Source organism: Balaenoptera physalus (genome assembly GCF_965194825.1).
Source record: "Balaenoptera physalus genome assembly, chromosome: 3".
Taxonomy (NCBI): Eukaryota; Metazoa; Chordata; class Mammalia; order Artiodactyla; family Balaenopteridae; genus Balaenoptera; species Balaenoptera physalus.
In genome coordinates this window covers 146,588,284-146,613,341 of record NC_138890.1, presented here as the reverse complement: position 1 = coordinate 146,613,341, position 25,058 = coordinate 146,588,284, and the positions used below count along the sequence as shown (strand labels likewise).

General features: G+C 35.3%; 1 protein-coding gene and 1 long non-coding RNA gene across 3 annotated transcripts in view; both read left to right on the top strand.

Moving 5' to 3' along the window:
- Window positions 1–25,058, top strand: part of LOC309656913 — a 542,283-nt gene that overhangs the window by 12,033 nt on the left and 505,192 nt on the right. The gene's annotated exons all lie outside the window — the stretch shown is intronic.
- Window positions 1–25,058, top strand: part of WDR70 (WD repeat domain 70) — a 302,933-nt gene that overhangs the window by 9,063 nt on the left and 268,812 nt on the right. For both annotated transcript variants that reach the window (XM_082453730.1, XM_082453729.1), the window contains exon 5: window positions 11,018–11,222. In XM_082453730.1, coding sequence (XP_082309856.1) covers window positions 11,018–11,222 — 205 coding nt within the window. The remainder of the gene's footprint in view (window positions 1–11,017; window positions 11,223–25,058) is intronic.

Sequence of the window (25,058 nt, the reverse complement as noted above, 5' to 3'; positions counted from 1 at the left end):
TATGTAACTTAATTACTAAGAACTTTAAACAATATAAATAGGTATTTAGATATCAAATCTGGGTGGAATAATATGAGAATTCTAATGTTGTTTAGATATATTTTAAATCATCAAATTGGTTACATAAACTATTCATGGCAAATTTCACCAGTGGATTTCACTATTTCCTCTTTTTACAGTAGAAAAACGTAAAATATCTAAATACACAAAATATCACTTATACTATGTAATTTCATTTTTTGTTCACCCAGAAGGTGCATTCTTTGGTATCTCAGTCTAGGCTCTTGAGCAGACTATCTCTCCATAATAGTGTTGGTTGGTCTTTTCTATAGCTTCTCTTTGTGGAGGGAGGGGATATCTATATAGGACTACAAGTCTGGTTCTCCCTTTTCATAACAGTGCAGCCTTAACATCTATTTAGTCTCTGAAGCATATGAGTATCTTTGCATATATTAGTAAAGCGTAGGGGTCAGCAAACTTTTTCTGTCAAGGACAGATAGTAAATATTTTAGGAATTGGGGTCCATGTGGTCTCTTTCTCAACTACTCAATTCTGCCGTAGACGACACGTAAATGAATGGGCTTATCTGTGTTCAGTAAATCTTTAAAAAACAAACACTGGGCCAAAGTTTGCCAACCCCTGCTATAGAGTGTCCTTTCTTTATATTAGTCAAAAAATTCAGTTTAGCATTGTCTATGGTTTTATATCAGTTGTCAGTCTCACAATGTCCTTGGGTTTCAATATGATAGGAAAAAAAACCCCTTTTTCCTAAGAGGAACATTTAATATTTACCTTTAGTTTCTTACTTTTGGGATGATTTAAGATGTCAAAAACCTACTGTTGTGTTTTTGGAAATTTATCTTATTGCTAAGGTTTTGACAAACAAATGATTCCATTAATTGAAAATTGTAAAAATTTCAGTAGTTTTGTTGATGCTGTTTTTTCTGCAATACTAACTTTAAAGTCCAAAGATAAAGAACGTGCAGTATTGGTATTGAGAATAAATTTTATTGATATAACAAAACCCAGCATTACTTTTGTCATTAGTGATTAAAATTACAGAACTACTGTTGAGATTATAATTACAGATCTTCTTGACTTATGATGGGGTTATGTCCAGATAAACCCATCATAAATTGCAAATATTTTAAGTTGAAAATGCATTTAATACACCTAACCTACTGAACATCAAAGCTTAGCCTAGTCAACCTTAAACATGCTCGGAAGACTTATTTTAGCCTACATCTGGGCAAAACCATAGAACACAAAGCCTATTTTATAATAAAGTATTGGCTATCTCATGTAGTTTATTAAATACTATACTAAAGTGAAAAACAGAATGGTTGTATAGGTACAGAATGGTTGTAGGTGTACTGATTGTTTACCCTGGTGATTGCGTGGCTGACTGGGAGCTGTGGCTTGCTGCCACTGCACAGCATCATGAGTTTGGTACTGCTTATCGCCAGTCCTGGAAAAGGTCAAAATTCAAAATTCAGTGTATGGTTTCTACTGAATGCGTATTGCTTTCACATCATTGTAGAGTTGAAAAATCGTTAAGTCTAAATTTTAAGTGGGGACCATCTATATCAAATATAAAGATAGAAATGATCATCAATAAAAATAAAATAATACAACTTTATTACAGTATTTTGTTGATCAAAGAATGGAAGTTTACTTATCCCTGTTTCAGAAGGCCTCGAATGAATAATCCATGGCAGATGAATAGGCCTGTCAGAAGCTTAACTGAGACTATATTAATATCAGATATATTTTATGTAGATTTTCTGTCTCTATTATAGGCGTCTTTAAGCTATTTCTGCTTAAGCGTTGAATCATGTTACTATGAAATAATTTCACTGTGGCTAAATAAAATTTGAAGTCCTTTTTAAAAAAATAGCCATTTTAAGAACATCTTTAGGGACTTCTCTGGTGGCGCAGTGGTTAGGAATCCGCCTGCCAATGCAGGGACATGGGTTCGAGCCCTGGTCTGGGAAGATCCCACATGCCATGGAGAAACTAAGCCCGTGCGCCACAACTACTGAGCCTGTGCTCTAGAGCCCGCAAGCCACAACTATAGAAGCCCGCGTGCCTAGAGCCCGTGCTCCACAACAAGAGAAGCCACTGCAATGAGAAGCCCGTGCACCGCAACGAAGAGTAGACCCCGCTCGCTGCAACTAGAGAAAGCCCACACACAGCAACAAAGACCCAACGCAGCCCAAAATAAATAAATTAAAAAAAAAAAGACCATCTTTATTCACTACACGTTGTAGTCCAAGATATTTTCTACTATATTAGTGTGCATCCAATAAGTTATTTCTTGAATTTAACACCAGGATGAAAAAATTCCTCTCTTCCCTAAGTGCTTTTTCTTATTAGACACTTGGAACACCATTGCTTTTTTTGCCATGGCTCCTCGAAAGCTTTTCACTCAATTTATTGTTCTGTGATTGTCTCATTCCACAACTCCAGTTTAGGGAACAGTGATTTTGTGCTGGGAACGAGCCTCATGTTATGGGAAATGTTGGAACCATCTGGCTATAACTGAGTAGTTAGTTATCTTAAATGTATTGCAACTTTTGCTTCCACTATTCAAAACATTAGTAAATTAGTGCCTCTAACATTTTTCATATTAAGGAAACACATGGAAACATCTAGAAATCAAATAACTTTTACAAGGCCATTGAAATCAATGACTGAATTGGTAATGGATTCGAACAAAACATTGGTGACTGACCTTTTGCCTATGAATTGTTTTTAAGAAAATATTTTCAGTTCATCTATGGGCGAGGCAGAGTTCTATTCTATATTCTAAGAAGTAAAGACAGTTAAGACAGGTTCCTAGGACTTCCCTGGTGGCGCGGTGGTTGAGAATCCGCCTGCAAATGCAGAGGATACGGGTTCGATCCCTGGTCTGGGAAGATCCTACGTGCTGCGGAGCAACTAAGCTCATGCGCCACAACTACTGGTCTGGGAAGATCCCACGTGCTGCGGAGCAACTAAGCTCATGTGCCACAACTACTGAGCCTGTGCTCTAGAGCCCATGAGCCACAGCTACTGAAGCATGTGTGCCCTAGAGCCCGTGCACTGCAACTGCTTAGCCCGCGTGCTGCAACTACTGAAGCCCGTGCACCTAGAACCCATGCTCCGCAACAAGAGAAGCCACTGCAGTGAGAAGCCCGCGCACCAGAACGAAGAGTAGCCCCCGCTCGCCGCAACTAGAGAAAGCCCGCATGCAGCAACGAAGACACAATACAGCCAAAAATAAAAATAAATAAATAATGTTTTGAAAAAAGAAAAAAGACAGGTCCCTATTCATAAGGACATAACAGGCTAGGAATTCTTTATAGCTATGATTAGATAACTTCTTTCACTCCCATTTAGGTGTTTAATTTTATATTAGCTAGTGAAACTGTGTAGTTTTCTGTTAGAAAGAAAAAAAAGAGGATAAAGATAGTGATTTTGTTCTAAGGAGCTCATTTTTTCTTTTTAAAGACCTTCAGTTCTAACCAGAGATCAGCAAATAAATACTATCAGATTTTAGTTTTCCCAGAGATATAAAGGAAGTGGTAACTTCTTTTGCTGATCACCACAAGTACTATGCATTGGCACTATATGAAGCAGTCTTTATTGGTCCTGAGAAGGGACATGGTGTCCTTTTCCGTTGGGGGAAGAAACCCATAATTAAAGGTAATTCTCTATTGAAGTTTTGTAAAACACATTTTTAATAAAAAATAGGAAAATTCACAGTCGTTAAGGACTTTTAAAGACCCTTTTACCAGTGGCTTTCAAAATGCTTAAGGTATCTTAAAAATAATTCTCTCTCATATATTAGGAGAAAAGTAACAGTAAATTATACAGGCAGAGAAAAATGTTAAATTTTCCTCAGTGAAGCGTCTTAAAGTTTAATTTTTGCATATTCTAATTGCCTTGAAGTTATGCATTTTTTCTTGTGATTTTGATATATCTCCTTTTGAATAAATCTGATTACTTCTCCATTTATTTGAATTTTGACCTCATATTTTATATGTAAATAAACTTTTTAGATTTGATTTTTTTTCTCATTCTCATGCTTTAAAAAATGTTATATCACATTTCATCGTACAAACATTTTCCCATCTGTTTGATAATGTTTTAATGTATTTAAGATATATCTCTTAGGCAATCAGTTTTCTTCACATACACATAAGAGATTGTTATGCTATTTTCTTTTTTCTAGATTTAATAAAAATTACCTTAAGAGTTTAAATGAGATTATTATGAAGTATTTAAGACTTTCAAAATGGTGATAAAGTACAATACCCACTAGACAAGAAGTAAACTTTTGCTATTAGGAGTGAACACTTCTGAGAACTATCTTCATTTGCATCCCCTTCCCTTCTTGTCAGAAGTAGCCAACCTTCTAAATTTGAATTTTTTCCATGTATCTCTTTATAATTTTATTGTGTATCTCTGTTTCCCTAAGACTTAAATAATATTGTTTTGCATATTTTAAAATCTTTCTCCCTAGTGTCTAGTGTGGCACTTAGCATGTTGTACACTTATCATGTACTGTTTCTATAGTGTGTTCTTTTATATGATTGTGAACACTGTAAGGTTAGGGATGTTTTTCCCCTTAATTAGACAAAAAATTTTTGTTCCGAAGTTTGTCATACATATAAAACTTTAGATATCCTTCATTTAAAGTAAAGAGAACAATGAAACAAACACCCAGCATGTGAGACAGTGTGTAGAGCTTTATCAGTGCTTTGAAATCCACTCCCTACTCCTTTGCTCCACAAGGGAAACCTTCCCTGTATTTATCTTTCCTTCCTGTTTTTAATAATTTTATTATATATGAGTGTATTCCTAAATACATGTTGTTTTGTATGATTTCTTATTTTATATGGATGTCATTAATGCTGTAATGAATGTATTTTTTCAGTTTGCTTTTTTTATTCAACAAGAGGTTTTTCACATTCATGTTGACAAGTGAATCTATAGTTCATTTCATTTTCAGTGCATTTTAGTTTTCTAAGTGCACTTAGAAATATACTACAGTTTATCCATTGTCTAGTCAATTTAGGTTGCTGTTTTTCTATACTATTATAAAATATGCTTTTAGAGGTCTCCTTATAGCTATCCTCTGTTTTACTGTACAAAAGTTTCTTTAGAGTATATACCTAGTAGTGGACTTGCTAGGTCTTTGAGTAAGTACACGTTTATCTTTAGATTTGGCTCAGTTGTTTTCTAAAGAGTTTGTACCCACTTACTTTCCCACCAGCAGAGTGTAAGAGTTCCCGTTGCTCCACATCCTCATCAACACTTGTTAGACATTTTTATTTTTGCCAATCTGATTGTTGTGAGGTGGTATCCTTATAGTGTTCATTTGCATTTTGATGATTACCAGTGTGGTTGTACATCATCATTTCAAAAGTTTACTGGTCATATATTTTTTCTTCTGAAGATATAGTAAGAACTATGTCTTCTGCAAGATTTTCTGTCGGGTTCCTTGTGTTCTCCCCTTAATTGGTGGTTTACTATTACTATTTTTTTGTTTTTCAGTGGTATTTTTTAAAAAATAAGTTTCAAATGTTAATATATTCTTATTTTAACCTTTTCTTTTGTGGTGTGTGCTTTTGTGTTTTGTTTAAGAAATGAGTCCTTACTCTGAGGTCATAAAGATAACTTTCTATATTTTTATCTAAAGTTTTTAAGTTTTGTTTTCCATATTTAGGTCTTAAATCAACATAGGATTAACTTTTTGTGGATAATGTAAAGATGTTATTCATTTTTATTTTTTGCTCCATATGAATAATCAATTTCCCCAGCCCCTTTATTTTTAATTAAAAAAAATTCAGTAGAATTTTTTTTAGAGCAGTTTTAGGTTCACAACAAAATTGAGCCGAAGGTACAGAGAGTTTTCCATATATCACCTGGCCCAGTACATGCATAGCCTCCTCCATTATCAACAGCCCCCACCAGAGTGGTATATTTGTTACAGTTGGTGAACCTACACTGACACATCTTCATCACTCAGAATCCAGAGTTTACACGAGGGTTCACTCTTTGATGTTGTACATTCTGTCAGTTTGCACAAATTTGTAATGACGTGTATCCACCACTGTGGTATCAATCAGAGTAGTTTCTCTGCCTTCACCATCCTCTGTGTTCCACTTCTTCATCCCTCCCTCCCCACAAACCCTTAGCAACCACTGATCTTTTAAATTTTTATCGAAGTAAGATATACACATTACAAAATCAAACATTATAAAGTCTCATTTCTCCCTGCTCATGATTCTTGCTTCCCAGAGGAAACGATTAAAAACTTTTTTTTAGCATTTTTTTCTTCAATTTACCTCTGTATTTCTAAATGTTTTCTTTTACTATGGTGTCTTGATTTTTTGAATTGGGGCAAAAATTTTTTTAACATAAGAATTTCCATTTTAAACAAAGTATACAATTTAGAGGCATTAGTAATGTTTATAATGTTGTACAGCCATCATCACTATCTATTTCCAAAAATTTTATCACTCTAAACAGAAACTTTAGCCATTAAGCAGTAATTCCCCATCTTTCATTGATGAACACTTGGGTTTCCATCTTTTGGGTATTGTGAGTGCAGTGAACATTGGCATACAAGTATCTGTTTGAGGCTTTGATTTTAATTCTTTTGGGTATACGCCTACGAGTGAAATTTCTGGGTCATATGGTAATTTTATGTTTAACTTTTTGAAAAACTGCCAAGCTGTTTTCCACCGTGGCTGCACCATTTTACATTCCCACCAGCAATGTGTGAGGGTTCCAATTTCTCCACGTTCTTGCCATCACTTGTTACTTTCCCTTTTGTTTTGTTTTGTTTTTATTATAGTCATCCTGGTAGGTGGGAAGTGGTATCTCCTTGTAGTTTTTTTTTTTTTTTCAATATATTTATTTATTTTTGGCTGTGTCAGGTCTTGGTTGCCGCTTGTGGGACCTTTCGTTGCAGCATGCGGGCTTCTCTCTAGTTGTGGCGTGCAGGCTCCAGAGCACATGGGCTCTGTAGTTGGGGCACGCGGGCTCTCTAGGTGTGGTGCGTGGGCTTAGTTGTCCCGCCGCATGTGGGATCCTAGTTCTCCGACCAGGGATTGAACCCACGTCCCCTGCATTGGAAGACAGATTCTTAACCACTGGACCACCAAGGAAGTCCCTCCTTGTAGTTTTTATTTTCATTTCCCTAATGTCTAATGATGTTGAGCATTTTTTGATATGCTTATTGATCACTTGTATATCTTCTTTTGAGAAATGCATATTCAAGTCCTTTGCCCATTTAAAAATTGTGTTGTTTGTATTTCTGTTGTTAAGTTGTAGGAATTCTTTATACATTCTGATTATTAACTCATCAGATGTGTGATTTGCAAATATTTTATTCATTCTTTAGATTGTTTTTTTACTTTCTTAATAATATCCTTTGATGTATGAAAGCTTTTAATTTTGAAGTCCAACTTACCTATTTTTTCTTTTTGTTGATCATGTTTTTCATGTCATATCTAAGAAGCCATTGCCAAATTATAGGTCATGAAGATTTCTCCTGCTTTCTTCTAAAAAACATAGCTTTGGCTCTTACATTTTGGTTATTTATCCATTTTGAGTTCATTATGTATATGATGTGAGGTAGGGGTCCAATTTTTTTGTTTTTGTTTGATTTTTGACCCATCTTGGTGATTCTTTTTTTTTTTTTTTAATAAATTTATTTATTTATTTTTGGCTGCATTGGGTCTTTGTTGCTGTGCGCGGGCTTTCTCTAGTTGTGGCGAGCGGGGACTACTCTTCGTTGCAGTGCACGGGCTTCTTATTGCGGTGGCTTCTCTTGTTGTGGAGCACGGGCTGTAGGCGGGCAGGCTTCAGTAGTTGTGGCACGTGGGCTTCAGTAGTTGTGGCTTGTGGGCTCTAGAGCGCAGGCTCAGTAGTTGTGGCACACGGGCTTAGTTGCTCCATGGCTTGTGGGATCTTCCCGGACCAGGGCTCGAACCTGTGTCCCCTGCGTTGGCAGGCAGATTCTTAACCACTACGCCACAGGGAAGTCCCATCTTGGTGATTCTAATGTGTAACGTAAGGTGTGATTCCAGAGTAGTTTTCTATTTTATTTTATGAATGTTCAGCATTCATTATATGGTGATCATTTTCTTCACTGTTTTTTTTAAAATGCACACTTATTACATATGTTATTTATTATGATAATTTGAATTCAGTTCTGGAATTGGTCTTCTGCTCTCTTGGCTGTATTTCATTTAGTCCTATATATTTTAAATATGTTTCATGTTAGTTTTTCTCCTTTGTAGCATGTTGAGAGTCTGTTTCACAATGCATACAGATAATTTAAAAAACGTCTACAACGCTGTTAAAATTTGGTTTAGAGAAAGACAGTAATCTAAAACTACCCTTCTTATTGGCTTAAAGAAATATTATATGGGTGTAAATTATCATTAGGAAATCAAGTACTGAGAAGAAATACGTCATTTATCCTATGAAAAATAGCTGTAGGATAGTAGAGAAATACTGATATAGTCCAGATTTATAAGGTAGGACTCATTTAGACATTTGCACTTCCTTTTAAGAAAGTAGTACCAGAAACAATGAATTTTGCCTATGAATTTAATGAAATTGTACAACCATACATCTTATTTAATGCTTAGCTAAAATCTCACTTAAAAAGTCAGCTGGAAAAAAAAGTCAGCTGAGGAAAACGTTAGGATTGACTCAGCTGTTTTCTCATCGAGTACATATTGTTTCTCAGGCTCTGGTTCATATTTGGGTACCACATTGAATCAAGGCATATATTTTTTTAAATTAATTAATTAATTTATTTTTGGCTGTGTTGGGTCTTCATTTCTGTGCGAGGGCTTTCTCCAGTTGCGGCGAGCGGGGGCCACTCTTCATCGCGGTGCACAGGCCTCTCACTGTCGCGGCCTCTCCCATTGCGGAGCACAGGCTCCAGACGCGCAGGCTCAGTAGTTGTGGCTCACGGGCTTAGTTGCTCCGCGGCATGTGGGATCTTCCCAGACCAGGGCTCGAACCCGTGTCCCCTGCATTGGCCGGCGGATTCTTAAACACTGCGCCACCAGGGAAGCCCAAGGCATATTTTAAACATGGAATGTATTCTGTTTTCAGTCAGGGACATTTTTGGACATAATTTCACAGACTTTGTTTTTCAGGATATTGAAAATATGTTAAAAATGGTTCATTTTTTTTGGCTTGTGCACATTAGCAGCAAAAAGCTAGAAGCAGAATTAGAAGCTGATACATTCTATCAAGTTTCATGTGGGTATTAGGCCTGCATAATCAGCCATGAAATCTATATGGTTCTGTTTAGTTCCCAGTTCAATGATTATTTTTGAACTAGTTAACTGGGTTAAAGCATGGGTGCTAAGGATTAACATTTCAGTTTAGAGCTCTCTGTGGCCTTCATTTTGCATTAAGGAAGTCTGTGACTTGTAACCAGTACAGTCAGAAATTTGTGATCTGATCACAAGAGAGAAAATTTGGGAGCATGAATACTTTAATACAAATTTATTCAGTCGTTCAAGTATTTATTGAACATCTGCTGTGGGTTAGGCACTGCTTTAGAAATTGGTGATACAGCATTTAGCAAGTCAGATGAGATCTCAGCTCATATTGCTGTGGGGACATTTGAGGGGATGGATAACAGATTACAAACAACTAAATAACTAATCTAACAATATAATTTAGCAATGTACATAATAAAGATCATCAAAGTAAGGTAATTAAGGTAATGGTGACTGATGGGGGTGTGTTTGAAAGTTTAGAAAGGACTGTGTGTCTGAAGGCCTCTTTGAGGAGATGACATTTGAGGAGACCTGAATGATGAGAAAGAGACCGTGTAACAAGTGTTTTAGCAGAGGGAACTGCAAGTGTAAAGACCCTCAGGCTGAACCAAGCTTCAGGTGTTCAGTTATGAAGAAGGCCTGTGGGGCTGGAGCACCTTAAGCTTAACTGTTGAAAAAAAGAGAAATTCTCTTTATGGAGGTTTGCTAGCTCCTGTCTTTGTATAAGGATAACATGTATGTGAGTATGTATTCCTTTTAATATTGAACGTAGATGAAAATAAAAAGAAAAATCCCATTTTTTTTTCTTCAGTAGTTATCGACTGCCTATGTCAGGCATCATTTAGGTGCTAGAGCCACAGCAATGAACATAACAGACAAATTTTTGCTTTCATTGAGCTTATATTCTAGAGATACTTCATTAGAAGGCAGCGACACTTTGAATCCTAGAAAATATTTGATAGATTAATTGATATAATTAGGAATGCAATTCTCAACCTTTTGGGATGGGGTGGGAGGTAGAGGGATGGTGGATGGTGGTGGCTTTGGAAGGTATAGAGGTGTTTGATAAAGACTTTAATGAGAGTGTGTAATAGTCCTCAGGTGTGTTGGGTAGAAAAACAGTTGAGAATCAATATGATACTCCCTAGGGTAAGGTATCTTTACAATCCAGGAAAGCTATCAACACGTTTAACATTTTAGCAACTCAGCAAACTTGGATTAGCACTGAGAAATAATTTGTATTTCAGAAAATATATTGAAACATTTTGAGAGTAATATTAACTTTCTTACATGACTGACTTTATTTGCTCCTATGGCAGACAGTGATCGTATTCACATATAGTGAATAGAAGCATTGGTTATCTCAGTAGTTTTCTTTCTTATGGTGTAGTATCTAGTAGTTTTTCTTCCACATTCCAGTTGTTCTGCTGGCTCTTTATGAATGAGGATTATCTAATGGGCCTCTAACATGTAATTGCTCTGAGCTTTTGTCTCTGACTTTATATTTAGGTAAGATAGATAAAAGAAGTTTTTTACTTTCTTTAGGTGAAATAATATTTGAGTCACACATTCAATGTTTGAATTACAAATTTAAAAACATTTAAAAAACTCAGTTGTTAAAAGGAAAGTCAGGGTTTCCTGAGGAATCAGTATTATCTCCAGAGTACGTTCTTTGTTTCAGCAAAGACAATGAGTTTCTGTTTCTGTATTTTCAGGGATACAAGCAGCAGTGAAAGTGAAACGAGTTCTGAATCTTCTGATGATGAGTTAATTGGCCCCCCTTTACCCCTTAAAATGACAGAAGAACCAGTTAATCATATGGAGGAAGATATCCTCGGTCCTTTACCTCCACCTCTTGGTGAAGATGTGGAAGATGATGATGATGATGATGATGATGATGATGATTCAGAAGAGGAGGAAGTAAGTATTTCAGTAGTAATTTAAGAATTCAGTGGAGTAGTGTCTTTTAGAGTAGTGTAGAGATCAGTTCCCTGCTAGACAGTTATTCATGAATGAGATCAAATTAAAAAAAAAAATCTGAGTTTACTACTGACAGCCCCTTGTTGAAAGAACTCTAAAGAATGTATTTCAGGAATAAGGAAGTAGAACTCAAAAATAATAAATGGACAGTAGGAAGCAATGTGTTAAAAAGTTAATAAACATTTTATTAAGTTTATGTAGCATTGAGTGTCATGTTGATGATGAATAAATCTGGGAAGATTTAAAAATAAAGTGGATCTAATATTTTGAACAATAATGTGGAAGATAGGAGAGTGGAATCAGTTCAGTCATTTTGAAGTCATATTATTTGGATGGAGGCTAGAGATGTTAGTTAATTTTAGATTAGCTTAAGTCAAGTTGCAAGTTACAATTTTAAGAGTAAATGCCCAAAAAATAGAAATTGTGTAACCTCCAAAATAGTAAAAGGAAAAACATATGAAGAAAACCGTTGATGTACTTTGTATTTTTGATACCTAGAATGGATCATTTTTTAATACCACCTTTCTCTATGTGACAGATTATTTTCAGTCATAATTATGAGTTGAAACAAATAATAATGGTCAGAAGAGAAGCTGACAGCCTTTGCAGATCTGTCAGTGACTTCATCAAAATGGGCACTCTTTGCTTATTTGTGTTTACTACACAGTATACCAAAGTTGTCATTCTATGTCTATTCATAGTTTATTAAAGAAAGCTTTTCATGCACACATGTGTATGTAAAATTAGGAAAAGAGGAACATAAGGATAAATCAGGCAGTTTCATTAAAAATTTTGTTTTACAATAAACTCCTGAAACTGCAGTGTTGACCATATCATTTTTCTTTTGATGTCAGTCCTAGTGGCTTTTAAACATCTCTGTTCTTAAAACACTTTCACTAAAATCTCTTCTTCCAGAAAATCCATCATTTTCTAATATATTTGGTAAAAACTTCTAAAGTTTCTTCTGAAAAATCAGAGAAAATGGTTAAATAATGGCAGATGTTGTCATTAAATGATCCATTGCTTTAGAATGTTTTTGATGAGAACAATTGAGGTGTTTAAACATTCCCATTTTGAATTCTTCTGCCGACCTAGTCTACCATCTTTTGTCTTTTTCTCCTGGCATTGAAATTATAGCAGAATGGAAGACTCTTTTTGTTTCTTTGACTTTACAATCATTGTTTATTTTGAACTTACTGTTTAAATGCACAACATGAAGTACACCAGGGATTGGAGATATGAAACCACCCTTGAAGTAAGCTTGAATGATTCTGAACCATTAAAAATATTACCTGAACATGTGTGTAGCTGAGTATATTTGTGCATGTATGTGGTGCAGATAGTATAACTGGGAGTGCGCCAAACTAACTTCGTGTAGAATGCAATGGTTATTAAAAGATAAGTAATAAAAATATGCTAATTTGAAGCTTACGTATGTGTTATCAAAACTCAGCACTAATCGTAGCAAAAAAAAAAAAAAAAATTTCTAAACTGACAATTTTAGAATTGCCAGCACCTGGTGATAATAAAAAGTAGTCTCATCTTTAGTTGATTTTATTTTTGTTTTTAAATTCTCTGAAGAAAATGTACCCCTGTATTGGTCTGCAATACTACCACTGAAATGCTCTTGATATGCCATTGAAGAAAGCACAATCATTCCAAAAAAAGACAGTAAAGGGGAAAAAAGAAGTAAATGAAAATCTTGGTAAATAGAGATCGCAAAATAAGATGGTAAGCATGAATACAAATACAGTTGACCCTTGAACAATGCAGGAATTAGGGGCACCGACTCTCTGAGCAGTCAAAAATCCGAGTATAATTTACAGTCAGCCCTCCATTTACACGGTTCCTCCACATCTGAGGCTCCACATCCTCAGATTCAACCAACTGTGGATCATGTAGTACTGTAGTATTTACTATTAAAAAAAAAATCTGCTTATAAGTGGACCTCTGCAGTTCAAAGTCATGTTGTTCAAAGGTCAGCTGTATATCATTATTCACAATAGATGTAAATGGACTAAACTTGCTACTTAAAAGACAAAAATTCTCAGATTGGATTAAAAAATTCAGGCATATTCTACTTATGAATGATACATCTAAAATGTAATGACATAGAAAGGTTGAAAGAAAAAGGAATAAAAGAGACTACAGCAGGAAAATGCTAACTGAAAGATAACCGATTAGTATTATAAAATTAATGTAAAGATAAAATGAGTGTCATTAGCTAATGGTAAAAGAAACAATTTATTCTCCAGGGAAATTTGATAGTCCTTAACCTGTGTGCATTTTAACACAATATAATCAAAGCAAAAATTGACAGAATTATAAGGAGAAATGGACAAACCTACAGTGATAATGGAAAATTGTTCAGAAACAATTCAGGAATTGTTAAGATGGCAATTAGAGTATAGATTTTAGCAATACAAATGCACAAGTTTTATCTATTGAACATATATAGAACCTTCATCCAACATTTTCTTTTCAAGCATACATGGGTAATCAGAAACAACAGCAACCACACGTCTAGGCCACAATGTGTGATGGACAAGGAAAAGATGTGTTTAATTATTTTGGGTAGTTCATAGAGTAGGTAATATTTAGGTTGAACTATCATATGTGAGAATGACTTATGTTTGTTTGTTATGAATGTTTGTGTGCCCCCCAAATTCATATGTTGAAGTCCTAACCTTCAGTGTGACTGTATTTGGAGATGAGCCTCTTTGGAAATAATCAAGGTTAAGTTAGGTCATAAGGGTGGGTCCTGATCCAAATAGGATTAGCCTCCTTATAAGAAGAGAGATGCCAGAGAGCTAGGTCTGCACATAACAGCAAGAAGCTGGCTGTTTATAAGCCAGGAAGAAAGTCTGCAACAGAAACCAAATTTGCTGGCACTTGGTCATGGACTTCTAGCCTCCAAAACTGTGAGAAAATAAATTTTTAATCTTTAAGCCACCCAATCTGTGGTATTTTGTCTGAGCTGATGAATGCAGGTTTGCAATGCTGGCAAGGTACCGGGGAAGAGAGAATAGAAGTAAGAAGGGTGTTGTGAGGAGAAAAAAAGTTGCTATAGTGAAGAACTAAATGTGTGCAAGTACATGATAGTGTGGTGAAATGTCATGTGATTAGTGCATGGCTGTTTTTTCTTACTAGGGGGAAGTGGAAAGATGAGGCTGATGAGATCAGATCCAGAGAAGAAATACAGTAATCCCCCCTTATCCAGGGGGATATGTTTCAAGACCCCAGTAGATGCCTGAAACTGTGGATGGTACCAACCCTTACATATACACTATGTTTTTCCTATACATATATACCTGTGATAAAGTTTAATTTATAAATTAGGCACAGTAAGAGATTAACAATAGTAACTTATAATAGAACAATTATAACGATGTACTGTAGTAAAAGTTACTGGCATACCTTGGAGGTATTGCTGGTTGGGTTCTAGACCACCACAATGAAGCAAATGTTGAAATAAAGCAAGTCACATGAATTTTTTGGCTTCCCAGTGCATATAAAAGTTACGTTTACACTGTTCTATACTCCATTAAGTGTGCAATATAGCATTATCTCTAAAAGAAAAAAATGTACATACCTTAATTTAAAAATATGTTATCGCTAAAAAATGTTAACCATCATCTGAGCCTTCAGCGAGTTGTAATCATTTTGCTGGTGGCGGGTTTGAAATATTGAGATTTACCAGAACATGACCCAGAGACATGAAGTGAACAAATGCATGGGAAAAATTGTGCCAATAGACTTGCTCCAAGCAGGGTTGCCACAAACCTTCGATTTGTAAAAAACGCAGTAAAGAGCAATAAAACAAGGTATGCCTGAATGTGAATGCGGTCTTTCCCTCTCTCTCAAAATATATTATTGGACAGGTATAATGCCTTTTCGATCTTAACTAAGCATTTATCATGCACTGTGGTCATAACTTTTGCAGTTTGAGGTGTGATAGCAAAACTAGCATGAATTTCTTTTTGCTTCTTCATGATTTCACAGATAGGAGATTTGTTCTTACTGTAGATCCTAGGGACCTCTGCATACCATTTTTTTCCTTATCAAGTTGAGAACTTTTCAACTTTTCACTTAAAGGAAGCACTTTATAGCTTCTTTTTGGCATTTTCAAATTGCCAGCATCACTCTTGCGCTTTGGGGCCGTTATTAAGTAAAATAAGAATTACTTGAACACAAACACTGTGATATCTTGACAGATGACTACTAAGTGACTGCTGGGCAGGATACACTATACAAAGGGATGCTTTACTTGTTGGGCAGGAAGGAGCAGGATAGCTTGAGATTCTGTCATGTTACTCAGAAAGGCACACAATTTAAAACTTATGAATTATTTGTTTCTGAAACTTTTGATTTAATATTTTCATACCAAGGGTAACTGAAACTGCAGAAAGCAAAAACCAGGGATAAGAGGGGATGCCTGTACTTTGTGGAGGAGGTGGAATGAGCCTTGTAGAGGGTAAAATTTTGATGGGCGAGGTAAGTGGAGGCCACCTCCTATCTAGGAAGAGTGAATGGCTGGAACAAAGGCACAGTGTACAAGATTAGATTTGGGAAGATGGGAAAATCAACTTTTCTAGAATAGAGGGTTAATGAAGATTGGACCTTTGACTTGGAACTGATAGGTGAGTAAACCCAAAGTGCAGCTATGCAGAGAAGGAAAAACATGCGTGGGTGTGGGGCTCAGAAGTCCATTTGAAATCTTATCATGGCTGTAATTAAAGTGTATCAGGAGACAATAACTGCTTTCTGGTTTTTTATAAGATTATGTACTGGTTCTTTTTGGAAGTAAAACTTTAAGTCTTTTTATGGTGTGCCTTTCCTCTTGTGAACATAGTAAACAGAAAATGCTAATTAAATAACAGGCAGGTCAAAACAAGTCTGTTGGTGATTTGTGCCAGTAACAGCTTCAGTTTTAAAGTATGCACTAATTGATAATGCAATACTTGTTAGCATTGTTAATGGATTAACTCTGAAACTAGATTGGAGAGAAAACAAGAGTGGGAGATTCCTTATTTCCTCTCCATTTCTCCTTCTATTTTTCTTTCCAACGTATATCACAACCAGCATTTTCAAGACTAGGGCAGAGGTGATAGATGAAGCAGATAGCTTGGAAATTTGGAAACATTGTGAATGTGGCTTTGCAGTAGCCTTCCTAGATTCAGGTAAATTATATTGGCCTTGAATGGAGGCCTTTGATTTTCAGACTTTGTGGTTAGATAGTAGATGAGTGGCAACATCAGTCTGTTTTTTACGTCTGAGTGAGAACAAACTTTTCTACTTTATTATATTTGGTAAGTGGGACATTGGCAGCCTTCTAGATCAAACAGTAGTAGAATTAGGGATCATAGGCAAAGGAAATCTGTTGATTACTATCTTGAATATGAATGTTATTGTGGAATCTAGACAAAATAGCATGATTCATTTTATTTGCATTACAGTGTTGGGCCTGTGTTTCAACACTGAGTTTCAAATGTTTCTGGCCTTTGAAAGAATTTTGTTTTTGTGTTTGGTTGGACTTAGGGCCTAGTAATTCTTTGCTTGTTGATTCAGAAACTTAATTTAGTTCCTTCAGGAAATCAGTCTGAGGTAATGCTAAGCAAAATTATAAGAGATTGTTTTATATATCAGAATGCTAGTTGTATTTTTACAGTTTGGGATATGTCAGAATTGCCCCGTCTACTTATTAAGGCTTAACCATTCTGTAGGTGCCCTTGGTTTCCTTTCCTTTTTTCGCTCATACTTGGATTCATCACCATCAACCTTTTGTATTTTTTGTTTCCTTTTGTTTTAGCCTTTTTCTTTCTACTTGCTCTTGGCTCTAAGCTTGCAAACATACTGAAATCTTCCTTTAAGTCAGTTTCCCCTCCAACCTACTGTCCAATTTCCTCTTTTTCTTTATCAGCTAATGTCTCGAAAGCAGTATTTATATTTGCCACCTCTGTTTTGTCACTACACAGTTTCTCCTTAAATCTTTGTTGTCAGTTTCTGCTCTTACCATTTCATAGAGATCCCCAGTGACAAAATCCAAATATCCAAAGGCCCTTTCTCAGTTCTCATTTTGTACCTACCTCTGCATTATTGGACAATATTGACTTCTTCTTCCTTGAAACTCTTCCCTTGCCATTTCTCTGTACTGTTGGCTTGCTGCCTATCTCTTTGACTGTTTTTTCAGCAGATATTTATTGAGCACATCTTATGAGTCAGGTACTTTGCAGGTGTTAGGGATACAGCAGAAAATAATGCAGACAAATCCCTGCTCTGGTGGTGCTTACATTTCCGCTAGAGCCTCTTTTACTACTTCATATTTCCTTACATTTCTCCCACCATAAGCATTCCCTGAGGGTATGTCCTTGTGTACCTTAACATTTCATATTTGGCCTGGGTGGAGTTTCTTACATCTTCCTGTACTCATGACTCCTATTCACTCAGAGCAACTGGAGGCATACCTCATTTCATTTGAACTTCAGATTCAGCTTTCTAACCACTCATGAAACATGTCCATATTTAAGCTCCCACAATATTCTAAATTCAGCATTTAAGATCAAACTCAGGCATTTGCTTTCCCACTTGAACTTTTGCTGTGGTCACTTAGCTTATCTCTTTGCCTCCAGGATCTTCAGTCCCTTTTCCTCACTGCTGCAAGATTAAACTATTGATAACACAAGTCATATTGCAAGTAATGGTACTCATTCCCTAGATGAGGGAAAATAAACTACCACAGCAAGTGGGCTTGACTCATGGGGATTCCTGAATACAATCTGATTTTTTTTGTTGCTCAGAAACTTGCAAAGCACTGTGACTTTTTAGAGAGACATTCTACTTGGTAGGAAAGCAGCCACATTTACATACTTGAGTGGCTAAATATTTCAGCAAGTATTATTGAAATTAATGGAAAAATATTTTTAATAACCCAGTGATTCTTAATCTGAACATAAGAATCATCTTTGGTACAATTAAAAAACATGTATTTGTAGGTTCTGTAATCCAGAGATCAATTAAGTAGGACTAGGGTGAACCTGCCTCAACTCCTGCAATCTTGTGTTGTAACAAAAGGCTTCATAGGTTATTCTGATGCACCTCTTCCCAAACCGCTTGTGACTGCTCACTTAAATAGTCACAGTTGGGGTCATAGGTTAACTCAGTTAGGGTGCCTTCATAGGTTATGATCTGTATCATGCCTCATGGATGCCTAAGGACATGGGCTATTGCTTACAAAATAATGTTTCCTAAAAACAAGGATATGGAATTGCTGACCTGTTTCTCTGTGCTAATGAAGCCACTTTGAAGTTTTCATATAAAACATACAAGAATATTCTTTCTCCCAGATAGCTTAGAAGTAATACTTATTTTGATTTTTATTTTTTGAAAAATGTTTCTCTTATGATATGTGAAGGTTGATGTCTCTGAAAAGCATTAGTGTTTAATTGCTTCTGAAGATGACATGGGAGAGATGGTAAGTTCCTGGCCTTTTGAATCTCTCATTTTTATGTCTTTTTATGCCTATCTTGAATTATACCTATTAAATTATAATTGTCAAATTTTGTGAAGGGCTATGAAGAGGTAGGTATTCTAGGAATTGAGCCAATAGCTGTGTCAGTTATTGAGACTATATTACTACATATCAGGAGCCTTAAAAATGTTCATTTCCTTTAAACTTAGTAATATCACTTCTTGGATTCTAGCCTAAGGAAATTTGGAAAACACTTTATGCACATAGATGTTTATCATAGTACTGCACGTAGTAGTGGTTTTCAGAATGTGTTCCGTGGAATGCTGTTGGGGGGCAGTTGTGGTAGGGTTGGGTCCCTCCCCTGCACTCAACAAGGTCAGCTCTGTTTTATGTTAGGCTTGCTCAGAGCTTTCTCTTGACAGTTTCCATGTCTAAAAAAGTTTGAAAATAACTGACATATTTAAAATATTAAAATAATTAGAAATAATGTAAAGAAATATCTAATAATGGGAGAAGGACCAGTAAATTGTTGTGTAGTCATATAAAAGCATTATGTAGTCATTAGACATGTTTAATAAGAGTTTTCAATAGCAATAGGAAAGGGCATAAAACTGTATAGACAGTATGATTTCAAAACTTTAAATATTGCATCGGTATGGAAAAAATCCCTCCCATTGCTTGCTTCTGTATTATGGGAGTGAGGATAATGCTTATTTATGCCCTATACTTTTCTGTTCTTTTCCAGTTTCCACATTGATCATAAACTGTGCCTGTCATTAGAAACAAATGATGGGAGTACAAACAGCAGTCCTCTGTTATAAGGCAGTTATGATCTTAATTCAAAAATCTAGGACAGACATAGAAAAAAACCCAAACAGGACAGTATTGAATATAAAATGTCTTAAGTACTGGTGAGTACACTTACTTTTTGTGTGTTTTACCTTGTTCCAAAAAGGATTTAATTAAGTGAAATGCTATAAGAAAGCAGACGTTAGGAAGAATGAATGAAAAAAAGGAAAACTAAGGTACATAAATAAAGTTAATATAAAACACACAGGAAACAAAGTTCTATATTTGCTATGGGTAAGCCACAAAACCTCATCACCATTATTGATTCCTTTCTTTCCTTCCTACCCTATATCCAATCTCTAATTCATTAACTAGTCTTACTAGCTCTGTCTTCAAAGTTTATACCAGATCTCTCCATTTCTGTCTCCATTACTACCACCTTAGTCTAATCTGATATCACTTCAATATCAGTAGCCATGTGCGTCATCTGTCAGCTTCCGCTGTTGACTGGACCACTATGATGGTAATCCAGGCAATAAAAAGAGACAAAATATAGATATAGGGAGGCAATATAGAGTAGTGATTAAGGAAATGGACTTGGAAGACAGATGGAGCTCTTTCACTTTCAAGCTGTGTGACTTTGGGCATTACTTAACCTCTCTGTGTCTTTCTTTCCTCCTCTGTAAAATAGGGCTAACAAAACACCTAACTCGAGTTGTGTGGATGATTGAATAAGTGAATGAATATATATAGAACCCTTAGAATGGTGCCTGGTATTTATCATTATGATCATCTATTTTAATATATAACAAAACTAACATGATTCCTAATAAAAACATTTAAAAATGAAACTAAAAGGGAACTTTAATATTGTATTAAATGATTCATTCATGCTTCATACCACCAGTCAGTGTTATACATAATTAAGGAGCACTAGAGGTATTCCCTTTAAAATCAGAAATAAAAGATGGTAACTGTCACATTATTATATTATTCTAGACATTTTTGCTAATTAAACAAACTGAAATAATCAAGAGTATTAAAAGAAGTGAGAATATTGATGTATTTGATATGACTCTACCAAACAACAAAAAGGGGCTAATCAAAACAGATTAATAAGAGACTTCCCTGGTGGTCCAGTGGTTAAGACTTTACCTTCCAATGCAGCGGGCGCGGGTTCGATCCCTGGTTGGGGAGCTAAGATACCACATGCCTTGCGGCCAAAAAACCAAAACGTAAAACAGAAGCAATATTCTAACAAATTCAATAAAGACTTAAAAAAAAAAAAACTAAAAAAAACAGGTTAATAGTGTCTAGTTTAATAGTGTCTAGTTTAAAGGGTTAAAATTGAAAAAGAGATACCTGTTTTACAACAGGAACAACAACAAAAATTAGAAGTAAGCTTAGTGAGAGATGCATCTGAATATAAATATAATATAAACACTATAAAGCTTTTCAGTACAAAAAAGAAGTAAGAACCACTAAATAATCAGTAAATATTAAATTTTTTCCCACAGAGGTTAAATAATTTGCCCAATTTATTCATTTACTCACTTATCTCACTATTTAGCGGTAGAGTTGCTGTTCAAACCCAGGCTGTCTGTGCTTTTAACATTACTGTGCTGCCTCCCATACTTGGAAGGCAGTGGCATTGAGCTTTGAGCCTTTGTTAAGTGGTGAACCTATATATCAGTTAGTACATTATTGATTTGGCTGCCGGTGACAGAAAATAACAGTGACTTAAACAGATAGAAGTCTTTTTTTTTTTTCCTGTCTTACATAAATGAAATAAAGAATTAAATAGACCAGGGCTACTTTGCAGGTCCAGCATATCACAGATCTAAGCTGCTTCTGTCTTTTTGTTCTTCCATCATCAATGGGTGGGCTTCAACATGGACGCTCTAGCTGTAGCCATTATTTTTGCAGTTTTGTCAGCAGGAAGGCAGAAGGGATAAAGAAGGCAACTCATTTTGAACTTTATATCTTTCTGTCACATGAGAAATACAATATTTACTTAGGGATGCAGGATTCTAGCTAAAATTCAATGCTTCCATTACAAAGGATGGATGATGGGGGCAGCCAGCTAGCAACTATGTAGTGTGTATGAATTTATACTCAGTGCTTGGTACTTTCACTTATAGTAATGGCAAATTATTTATTTACTTTTTAAATCTTTTTAGGCATATTGAATAGTCCTTTAATATTGTATCGATATGACATACATATGTATACTCTATTTATTTGATTTCATTTTGCACATTGTGAACATATTAGCTGCCTTTCTCCAAAGTCTCAAAAGATATAGTTTATGTTTACTAATGCAATCTTTAAACTCCTAGGATTTGGTTACTATATTAGCATGTATGAATTTCATTTGAATTCCTGTCTGTTTCATCTTGCTATTTAGTGATTCTACTGTTTTTATTTCTTCTGGAATGAGGTGCAATCTTTATGGTTCATTTTGTTAAGGAGAGATTCCATAAAACTAGTCTTGGCTAAGATTTTAGTCAAGTTCGACTATATATGTCAAGTTCGTTTTTATAGAGGATCTTTGAAACGTTCATAAAGAAATGGAGGCATAGGAGTGGATTTTTGTTTTTAACTTTACAAAAGCATTCCCAGTAAGAGATCTTAACAAAGAAAGTACATTTTAAATGCTTTTACTTTAGGAGAATGTGCTTCTTCAGTGAAGCAAGTTAAAACTGTAAACAAAATAAGCAATTTCCCCTCAATTGAATTTATGATTGTCATTATTTTTAAAAAGAGTTTTACCTCCTCCCCACTTTCTTTTATTATTTCCCACAACTGACATATAATTCATTGCTCATTTAGCACTGGCTCTATCAGTAATTCAAGATTTTTTTTAAGGACATGTCTAATCTCTCATTAGAATAGGATAATATAGAGAAGGCCTGATTTGTAAATGTATTAGACCTCACCAATTCCTCTTTGCCCATTAATTCTCTCTGACAAAAGAGTCTGTTAGTTTTGAGTGGACACTGATCCAAACTGTAATGCTTCCTTCCCATTCCTCCAGTTTCTGCTTGTTAAAATTCTGTCTAGCCTTTGGAGACCATTTCAAACGTGATTTCCTTCAAACAGCCTCTCCAGATGCCAGCTGCACGTGCTACTTCCCAGGCCTGTTTTCTCCCTTGTATAACAAACTTAAGCTATTTTTCTTGTGAAATCATTACTTGTATTCTTGTGTTAACTACTGTGCCTCTCCTTTGCAATCCTTTGTGATGACCTTAGGTACAGGGATTTGTATATAAATAGTACAGTAGTTTTTAAAAACTTGCAACCTCTGGTGTAGTGCCTTTAATGTAGTACATAGAGTAAATATTTGTCAGTTGGAATTGAATGTGTTTGGTTTTTATAATTGAAAACCTCATTTTATGACATTTGAGAGTGTTTTCTATTTTTGACATATAAATCCCTAGTTTTTACATGGAAAATGGAAGTTGGGATAGAGGACTGAACAGAAAAAATGTGAGCATGAAAATGCAAAAAGACACCTGCTTTGTAAGAGCCATTATATATGCCTTGTCCTAAGCTTAAAATTTAGTTACATAATAGTTGAATAATTGTAAGAACTGCCCTACAGTTGAATGAGATTAGTTAATTTAATCGTATAGACTATAATTGCTTATGAACCTACCTTTTCAATGAGGCAAAAAAAAAGTTGTAGTTTTCTCTTCTTAAAACAGTCCCACAAAGCTTAAAATGTGATTGTTTTGATTGAGGTATAATTATATATAGTAATGTGCACAGATCTTAAGGTTTCAGTTTGAACAATTTTGACAGTTTTGTATACACCAGGTGTAGCCACCATCCTAAACAAGATACAGGACATTCCTGTCACCCAAATAGTTCTTTGTGCCCTCTTCTAGTCACAAACTTTTAAAAAATGAGCTCTTGATAGCACTAGAATTGGAAGGAAAATTACCAGAGAGCAATACTGATTGTTTTACGTTAAGAACTATGTGGATAGCTCCTGGTTGTGGTTAATTTTTTTAATATGCATTTTACTTTAGTTGCTGGTTAGTAGTTGTTTTAGTGTTGCTGCTGAAGTCACTGGATTGGAAGTGTTAATGTTGTTTGTTATAATTTTTTTTGATGACAAGCTTGCTTTTCACTCATTTTTCCTTTGTTCCATTTTACTCATCTACAGTGGTAATAAAATTGTTCTTTCAAATAGAATGCAAATGAAAATGGTATGCAAACCATAATTGAACTTTGCCAAACTATACCAACTGTTAAGTAATTAGAAGTATTTAGTGAGTATTTGAACTTATATTATTATTTTGCTTTGAACTGAATAAGTGAACAAAAATTCAAGAGGATAGAGTCAGGAAAGAGGTAAAAAATGATTTTTAAACCATATCTATTATATGTACATAATTCTGATTTTTATTTTAAAGGTAAAGAAGGTTGTAACGTAATCAAATGGAAACTCTGGGATTATTGAGGATTTTCATTATCCTTGCTGTCCCATTTCCCGTTCCTACAGAGAACTGAAAGTTGCATTTTTATGACTGTAACTAAAGGCTAGATGTAGCAGTGACTTTTTAGCTGTGAGCACCTGTTTTCCATGAGCTTTCTCTGACTCCCTGGTTGGCACGTTCCGTGGTGGAGAGTCCAATTTGGGTCACCACTGTGCTTCCCTGACTTCTGGGCTGAGGCTTCTCATCTCTTGGCCTTGGTCATTGCCAACCACCTGTATCAGTCAGTCTCTTTCCCTCATGCATAGGCAAAGGTTGAAGAATTAAAAGTGGACAAAAACTCTCTTTTATTCTCAGGAGTTGATCTATGTGAGGAATGAGATGATGCCTGTAAACACTTAACATATGGACTGACACATACTGAGTACTCAAAATTGCTGGATTTTAACGTTGTTTTCATCATCATTACCAATATTTGATTAATGACCAATTTTAATTTAATTGCAGCTGACTGGAGAAAAAAGTTTTTAAAAAACAATGTGAGGAAACTTAATGATTTTAACTTCAGAGGAAAATCAGTGTTCTTTAAAACAGAGCAATTTAATTACACCTGCAAGATTCTGTCAGCAGAGGATGCTAGAAGCTCTATTCCAAAATCCAGTGAATGTGTTCATTACTATTTCCAAACTAATGTGGGAAGGTCTTCATTCTTTAAGATGGGCACCAGGGGGCAATAGAAGCATTTTAGCTTTTGGCGTGAATCCATTTTTTTCAACTGTCTCCTTTCTACAGTGGAAGGAAAAAAAGAATCTTATAAACAATGTCTTCTAAAAGTTGGAACAGGTGAGGTTTAGGTTGAGATTAATGTTGGAGTAATTACCTTTTTTTTTTTGAAGAATAATGTAGAAAAATTCTTTATTGTGATTTGAGAATATTATGACAGTAACATAAAGTTTGTTTTTTTTATCTTTAAGCTTTTAAAATCACTAACAGATTCCTGTATAGAATAAGGCTTAATGGCAGGAATTTTAAGGATAGCTTCTTTATAATTTAAGTCTGTAAGGTCAAAGAAGAAGG